Below are 7,533 nucleotides of genomic sequence, written 5' to 3'. Positions count from 1 at the left end.
TAGCATCCCAACACATCTTACCTAACTGTCCCAGTATACACTGCTACAGTAACACACCTGCTGCAACTAGGATTGACCAACCGAAACCTTTGTCGACCGCAGCTGCTGTTAGCTCACTGAACGCTTGGATTGGCCGGTTTGGTAGGGGTGGGGAGCGCAGCCCTCTTTCCTCTGCTCTACCAAGGTTCCTTCATTGGATTGACCAGCTGTCAGGTTGAACCCAAACCTGCCTCCTTTTGGTGGTTGTCTGGATCGCAGCACAATAGCCGCGGGAGAGCCTCCTCTTGTGAGCTCCGATTGGCTGGGCTCAACCTTGGCGGTTTCTGATTGGTCCAATGAAGGAACACCAAGGTAGGTTGCCTAGGGATCCTGAAGAAGCTGATGTGTTATTCTCTGCATCGAAGGATCAGGAAGTTTGTGCTCTCTGCGTGGCTGAGAAGTTTTTCACCTACTAGGACGGGGGTGGGGGGCGGGGGGACGGGTTTCCTTTTAAAATAGAGCGCAAGCTGCAGCCTACGTCCGGCGGTAACCCAGGAGTAACGCCAGGTAAGCAGCGGGGGAAATACATTTCCTAACGTCCAAAAAAAAAAAAAAAAACCTACAAATTTTTTGTGTGTATGTGTGGAGAGAGGGAGGTTTTTTAAAGTAATTTTTTGGCCTTTTTTTTTTAATTAGGATTTTTAACTAGTAAATGTCTCGGGGGTGGGGGGGGGGCGGATTCATTTCTCAAAGAAAAGCCTCCTTTATTCCTTTTGCCCGAAGATTTAAAGTTTCTTGGATTGGGTTAGGAAATAAGCCCTGTACCCAGCGCCAGATCCCAGTAGTGCCCTTAAGCATTTATTTCATGGTTCTCTTCCTCCTCCACTCTTCTTCCCACCTCCCACCAAGAATTCTGTTTGAAATAGAGCCTTGTACAAGAGTCTTTTGTAAGTCACTTCATTTGTATTTCTATTTTAAATGTTCACATGCATTTCTGAGAATTCATTTTAATCAGTATATATTTATCGAGCAGTTACAACGTTAAAGACATTGTGGTAGTTGCTATGGAGAATAAAAAAACCCAAGAAGACAATATCTCTACCCTCAAGAAGTTTACAGTTGAGAGACAGCCATACCAAAAGAAAGACTATAATAAATACTTTAAAGGAAGTAAGTATAAATAAAGTTCTGTGGAAGTACAGCTGAGGGAGAGACCAATTCTGGCCATGGGACATAGGGGTAATAGAGAAGGAGATTCGTTTAAGCCTTTACAGTGGACCCTCCATAGGCCTTTGAAGAATGAGTAGAATTTCCAAAGTAAGGGAAAAGGGAGAGAATTCCAGTATGTACAAAGGAGCAGAGGTGAAAGGCATGGGACATGTGTGAGAAATGGTTTGTTCACAGTACATGACTGAAAGTAATGGGAAATAATCGCTAGAAAGTAGAATGGGATGCAGTCACAGAGATTCTTGAATGCATTGTTTCGATGTAGAAAAAGATATTCTTAAATGATTGGTGATTTAAAATATTGTACATTTTAAAACTAGCATTTAGATTTATCTAAAATAAAGTATGCTAACTAATCAGAAACGAGGAGTGCAATTTCGACTGTGCTTTGAGTTTTTTTGTAATTGAAGAAGAATTTGCTAATATTTTAACATTGTCTTGCAAGTATTTTTTGTTGGCAACTGTGTATTTGCAAGTTGGCTAGCTAGGGATAGAGATGACAGTTTTCTGACTATATGGAATTACTCTACATGATCTGAGCATTATTCTTTAGAGTAGTGATCTAAGTGAGTGCATGAAATGAGTGATTAGGGTTTGGGAAGAAAATATTAGGACGTGTATTTCTATTTCTTTTTTACAAGCTTTTTTACTTTATAATTATTGTGTATGTTTTATAATATAGCATTGAACGTTTATAGAAGTTATATATAAATTATATGCATTTGGGAGCTGGATGCTCACAATTTTTGTTGTCCCTTATTTAACTTGGGAAGGATCCATTTTGTGAAAGAGGAGTCATAGTGATAGGCACTCCTGGTTCATAGATTATGCACAAGAAATCGACAGGTTTAAAAGGTGATCATTTCTACTGGTCTTTAAAATTACTGACTTGATTTCTTGTCAGTGCCTTCTGTGAATTTAAGCTATTGTTCTTTGGAAAGATATTGTGTTACCTAATTTTCCTGGTCATTACTCCTTCCTTTCTTTCTGTGTTTAAGTTTATAAATGTCTTTTATTTGTATACATTTTAGTGTGCACAAATGAATAGCATATGTATTTATTTACATGAGCACACATAGAGATATTTTTTCATCACCCCTCCAGAAGCAGCTCAGAATGACCACTTTAACTCACCGGGCCCGTCGCACTGAAGTAGGCAGGAACTCTGAAAAGAAGGTAGAAAGTGAGGGAGATGCTAATCAAGACAGGACTCCGGACAATGAAGACTCTGGGGACTCTAAGGATATCCGCCTCACCCTCATGGAAGAAGTGCTGCTCCTGGGACTGAAAGATAAAGAGGTAATGGAGTTGAGTCTGCTAGGCCGTCTCAAAGACTCTTAAATCCTGGGATGTTTTTAGGAGGTAATGTGATAGAATATTTTGATTAATGTTGAGTCAGCCTTAGAATTATGCTGTAGTCACCTGGGGGCTGGGGAGTTCGAGAGGGTGGCTGATACTTGGAGGGTAAAATCCAGAAGTCTAATTACTTGAAGTGTAATTTAATTACAGAATTACTCCAAAAGTTTAGAGGATCCAAGAGAGGATAAAACACAGTGTAGTTTTGTACTTATTGTTTTCCAGGTGAGATTGATGCTGAAATAACCTCTCGTTAAACTAAGAAAGAAGGCCCACACATTGAAGTCTTCTTGAGCTTTGGGGAGAAAAAATCTTTTAAGTGATAAGATAAAGAACATGTCTGATTAGCTGTCTTACAAAAATAAACAGTAGGTAGATTTCTTATAAGGAAGTAACTTTTTCTATTTTGTGGCTCTTTAGAAGTGAAATATCAACAGCTGAGGATTAATTTTACAAAATGTTTTAAAATCAAGCTCTTTCTAAGTTTTCCCTTATTAACAGAACATTTATTTTATAATAGAATTAGTCTTGAGATAACAAGTCTTGTGATATAACCTAATATTTTCATAGCATTTCTAACAATTAGTATAATTATCCTTTATTTGTAATTTAACTTTTAATTGTTTTCCCATCACTTCCTTCTCTCATAAGGAGGTTATAAAGCTATATAACCGTAATATTTTAAACAATCTACTTCCTTTCCAAGAAAGTCTTTAGTAAGTAAGTAAATGCATGTTTATCATTGGCCTTAGTTTTGAAAATTTATCAAGTTAAAATGTTACTTTATATTTTAAAGGTACTCCATTTAACTTTGATAATTGTCCTTACGTAGAAATGAGTTGGCTACATACATCTAGTAACATCTTTTCTACATTGATTCCTCACCTTGGGAATACCCTTTTATCTTAGGCCGTACATTTTTTTTTTTTTATCACTTTTTAAAAATTTTTCGTCATGTCAAATTACCAACTTGAACAAAATTTACAAGACTTTTTATAGCCTGTGTATTATTAAAATTGATGTTAGCAGCATGCCCATATATACTTGGCCAACACATGGATATACCAGAAAATCTTTCCTGGACTTGTATTGTCCTCTTTGCTGAAAAAGTTGATGAGGCTCTAGTTTTATAAAAGTCAAATAAATGAAAAAGCAAAACTGACTCTCCATGAGGATGTCAGAGTAGGTCCAAAGATTAGGTGGTATAAAATGTTGTTTTGAAATGTTTACACAGTGCCAAGGAAGCACTCACTGACTGTAGAAGAAGAGCATAATAGAACTAGAAAGCTATTTTATTTGTTTTCGTTTTGAATAGAAATAATTTCCTGCTAAGCCTAGATGCTAGAATTTTTGTTTCCGTTCTGTAGAGAAACTACTTTTGGACTTCTCTTTGTGTGTTTCCAAATATATGATAGTTACCATCAACTTAAGGAAAAAGAATAAAGAAATAAAGGAGCTCTTTTAGAGCTGTGCTCATAGTGGGTGCTCAACATATTGGTGAGATACTGCACAAAGATGGGTGCATAATAATTAACTGCCTTTTTAATTGCTCTAATTTTATTTTTGAAGATAGTTAATTTTTTGCCTTTTGGTTAGCTCAGGAAGAAGTAATGATAAATCTTTAGGTGTAAATACATAGGAGAGGTCAAACCTTCTGATAAAGTAGTAGTGGTAGTTTTCCAAAATGCCAGTTACATAACTATCTCCAAAAATATTACATTGATTTCCAGCCCTACTTATTTTCTTGTCATCTCCCAAACTACTTGTAGATTTATTTAATCAATATTTAGTGTGATTGGGGACACCCATTTTGTACTTAGTAGCATTATGCAAATACTAAGGTAGACGTAAAATAGCATAATATACGCTTCCTGCCATCTAGCTAGGGAGACAAGATATACATACTTTTTAAAAGTTAAATAACCCAAAGGTCCATCAATAGCAGATTGGATAGAAATGAATCGTCTATTTAAATAAGTGTAAATATATATTCTGTACAGAATGAAAATGAACGTTGTTACAAAATATGTATAATTCTCATAATGCTCAAGAGAGGTCATGAGGCAAAACAAAAGACATACTGTATGATTCTATGTGTATAAAATTCAAAATGCCATAGTATTTGGGGTGGCATATTTAGATAGTAAAACTATAAAGAAAAGGGAGAAAGGGATTAGTTACTGTAGTTAGATAGTGGTTACCTTTTTGTGGGGGAGATAGGATGTTAGTGATTAGAGAAGGGGGGCTTTCAGGCACTAACAGCTTTCTGTTTCTGTAGTTGGGTGAAGTTTCATGTGTATTCACTTAGGGATAATTCATTGAGGTTTTTACTTTTGTGCACTCTCTTGTGTATGCATTCTATTTCAAAAGGTTTTTTAAAGAAGTAAACAACAACAAAAAACAGCAAGTTTTTCCATGTTATAATGCTAATTGCTGAAGGAGTTGAAGGAGAGATCATCTTGGGCTGGAACAACCTGGGGGAGAGTGGAAGGGAGTAAGCAAGCCGGGCCTTTAAGAATGAGTAGGATTAAGAGAAACGTGGAGAAGGGACTAGTTCTGTATGAGTGAACCTGAGTAAGCAAAGGCATCATGAGCTTGATGGGTTCGGGAGATAATTGAGTAACCAGTATACTTAAGTAGGTGGTGTTCTTGGAGAACAATGAGAATCGAAATTGGCAAATTAGATTCAGACTGGAGTATGGAGGATTTTGAGTTCCAGGCAGAGACATTTAGACTCCTTCCTTTAAGTAAAAGGCAATCAGCCTAATGAGAAGAGCCCAGCCCACTTCATTTTTGTGTCCAAATTAAGGACTTCGTGATATTTTGTTCTATTTTTTGTGAGTATATGTTTTAATATATATATATTTCTTATTTCGCATCATTTGAGTTTGTGACATGTCAAAAAAGATGCTAAATGTTAAACTTTGTATCCTAAAGTTAACTTTTGCTAAAGATTTACATAAGATTCTCTGTTTAGAACCCAGTACTATAATTGAAAGAAATATATCCATTTCAAAAACATGTAAGTAAAAGATATTACAAAGAGATTGATACTTGAAGAATTGTAGGCTTAAAAAGGAATGACAGTAGGTCATATAGTCAAAACTGCTTGTGAAATATTACTTTAAATTGCTAGTGTGTTTAAAACTTCTTTATGAGAATCTTTGTTATTAAATTGTCTGTAAGAGAAGCGAGACTGTCGATGCTTTTGACTTAGCGATAATCTTAGTTTGTGGCTAGTGTTTTTTAACCCTCTTCCGTTCCTGCAAAGCTTTCTCATACTCATGCCATTTATTGAATACTTACTATGCACTGAGATATAAAAGCTTTTCATCATATTTCTCATGTCACTGGAGTAAAAATTGACAAAAAGTGTTGTTTATTGGAATTACGGAAATATATGTTGATTTGTTTGTTTGATCATCAAAAACTTGTTGAATATCTCATATCTGTCAAGTGTTTGATATTAAAAGAGAACAAAGTCGCTGCTTTTGAGATCATTTACAGTCTAGTGCCATCGGAGTGGCTGAAAAGGTGGGAGAGGGATCTGGACAGGCAGCAGACCAGTGCAGGAAGGTGTGATGAATGCGTAACTATCCTGGGTACTGAGGGAACCGAGAGGAACGATACCTGGCTCAGATGGGTGGTGGAAAGTGGCATTGAGAGAGGGAAGACTGGTGGGAGGCAGTAACTCTTAACCTGAATTCTGCAGATGATCAAGGTTAGTTAAGAGAGACGGGTTCTAGGAAAAAAGAACGTCAGCTGGATGTTTGTGATATTTTCAGTGATTTGCAACTGGAATAACCATAGATATTTGAAAGCATCCTCTCTCTTACATGAACTCAGATGTTTTGAGTACCAAACAGAACTAGACATCCAGTTATGTGTTTTACTTTTCTAAAATTTTGAAATATAGCATATCCAGAAAAGTGTATAAAACACATATGTACAATTTGCCAAGTACTTTTAAAGCAAACACTCATGTAACCACCACCAGCAGGGTGTTATCAGCATCCCAGAGGCACCCTCTTAGGCCCTTCCCTAATCATGTGCTGCCCTACCTCCCTATAGTTTACATGTATACATATCCCTAAACAAGGTAGTTTAATTTTGTCTGTTTTTAAACTTTATGTTATTGGGTTAATACTGTTACGTATTTTTTCATAATGATATTTGAGATTAATCCATGTTGTTGCATATAACTTAATTTAGTTCATTGCAATATAGCATTTCATTATCTGAATATACCACCATTCATTCTGCTGGTTAATGGACATTCAGTAGTCCATTATCAGCAGTGCTGCTAAGAATATTCTAGTACTTATCAGTTATATTTTTTCAAACAATGCTACTATTCATACATATAGAAAAATATAAAGCAGATTGGATAAAACTTACTTTAAATTACAAAGTATGTTAATGCTGAGCTTTTTCAAGCTACTAATGATTTCCCATCCTTTATAATTCATTCATTGTAATTTATTAGCAATAGGAGATTGAAAATGTAAGCTTTTTTAAAGTTGGTAAAAAAACTTTCAGCAAACTAATCAATAAATTTTTAAAAATCAGTAAGTCAGTACACAACTTGTCAGTGAATGGCTATCGATGGAGAGAATTGCAAAGTTGCTCAGTCCTAAAATATTTTCTTAAAATTAAAAGATTAAAAGTTTGATTTAGGTCACTACCTGGTCTTTTCGCTTCCTGATTACACAAAATGAACAATAAATCTCTTGTCAGTAGTTATGGCCATGTGAATAGGGCAAGTATATCAGAAGGACTCGTTTGTCGGGTTTTGTGGTTTTTTATTAACATAGACTGTTTAAAAAGAAAACTTTTTTTATATCCAGTCATAGAACTCCAAAAAATAATTTACTATTAGTACAAAAGGAAGTAAACTGAGAGATCAAAGTCTTATTTTAACAAGAGGAAAATGGAGTATAAGCCAGCTCATCGAGAGCCTGCCTTTCCCTA

At 35.7% G+C, this 7,533-nt stretch overlaps 1 protein-coding gene across 2 annotated transcripts in view; it reads left to right on the top strand.

The window, feature by feature from the left end:
• Positions 1-358: 358 nt before the first annotated feature.
• GOLPH3L (golgi phosphoprotein 3 like) overlaps positions 359-7,533 on the top strand; it is a 23,321-nt gene continuing 16,146 nt past the window's right edge. Inside the window, exons 1-3 of one of the 2 annotated variants that reach the window (XM_006919747.3) lie at positions 359-546; positions 1,013-1,149; positions 2,311-2,505. In XM_006919747.3, coding sequence (XP_006919809.1) covers positions 2,323-2,505 — 183 coding nt within the window. In that variant the 5' untranslated portion in view covers positions 359-546; positions 1,013-1,149; positions 2,311-2,322. The remainder of the gene's footprint in view (positions 547-1,012; positions 1,150-2,310; positions 2,506-7,533) is intronic. The other variant, XM_006919746.3, reaches the window with a different exon arrangement.

Source organism: Pteropus alecto, unplaced genomic scaffold, assembly GCF_000325575.1.
Source record: "Pteropus alecto unplaced genomic scaffold, ASM32557v1 scaffold106, whole genome shotgun sequence".
Lineage (NCBI taxonomy): Eukaryota > Metazoa > Chordata > Mammalia > Chiroptera > Pteropodidae > Pteropus > Pteropus alecto.
The sequence above is the reverse complement of the archived record's forward strand: the minus strand, read 5'-3'. Positions and strand labels throughout refer to the sequence as shown.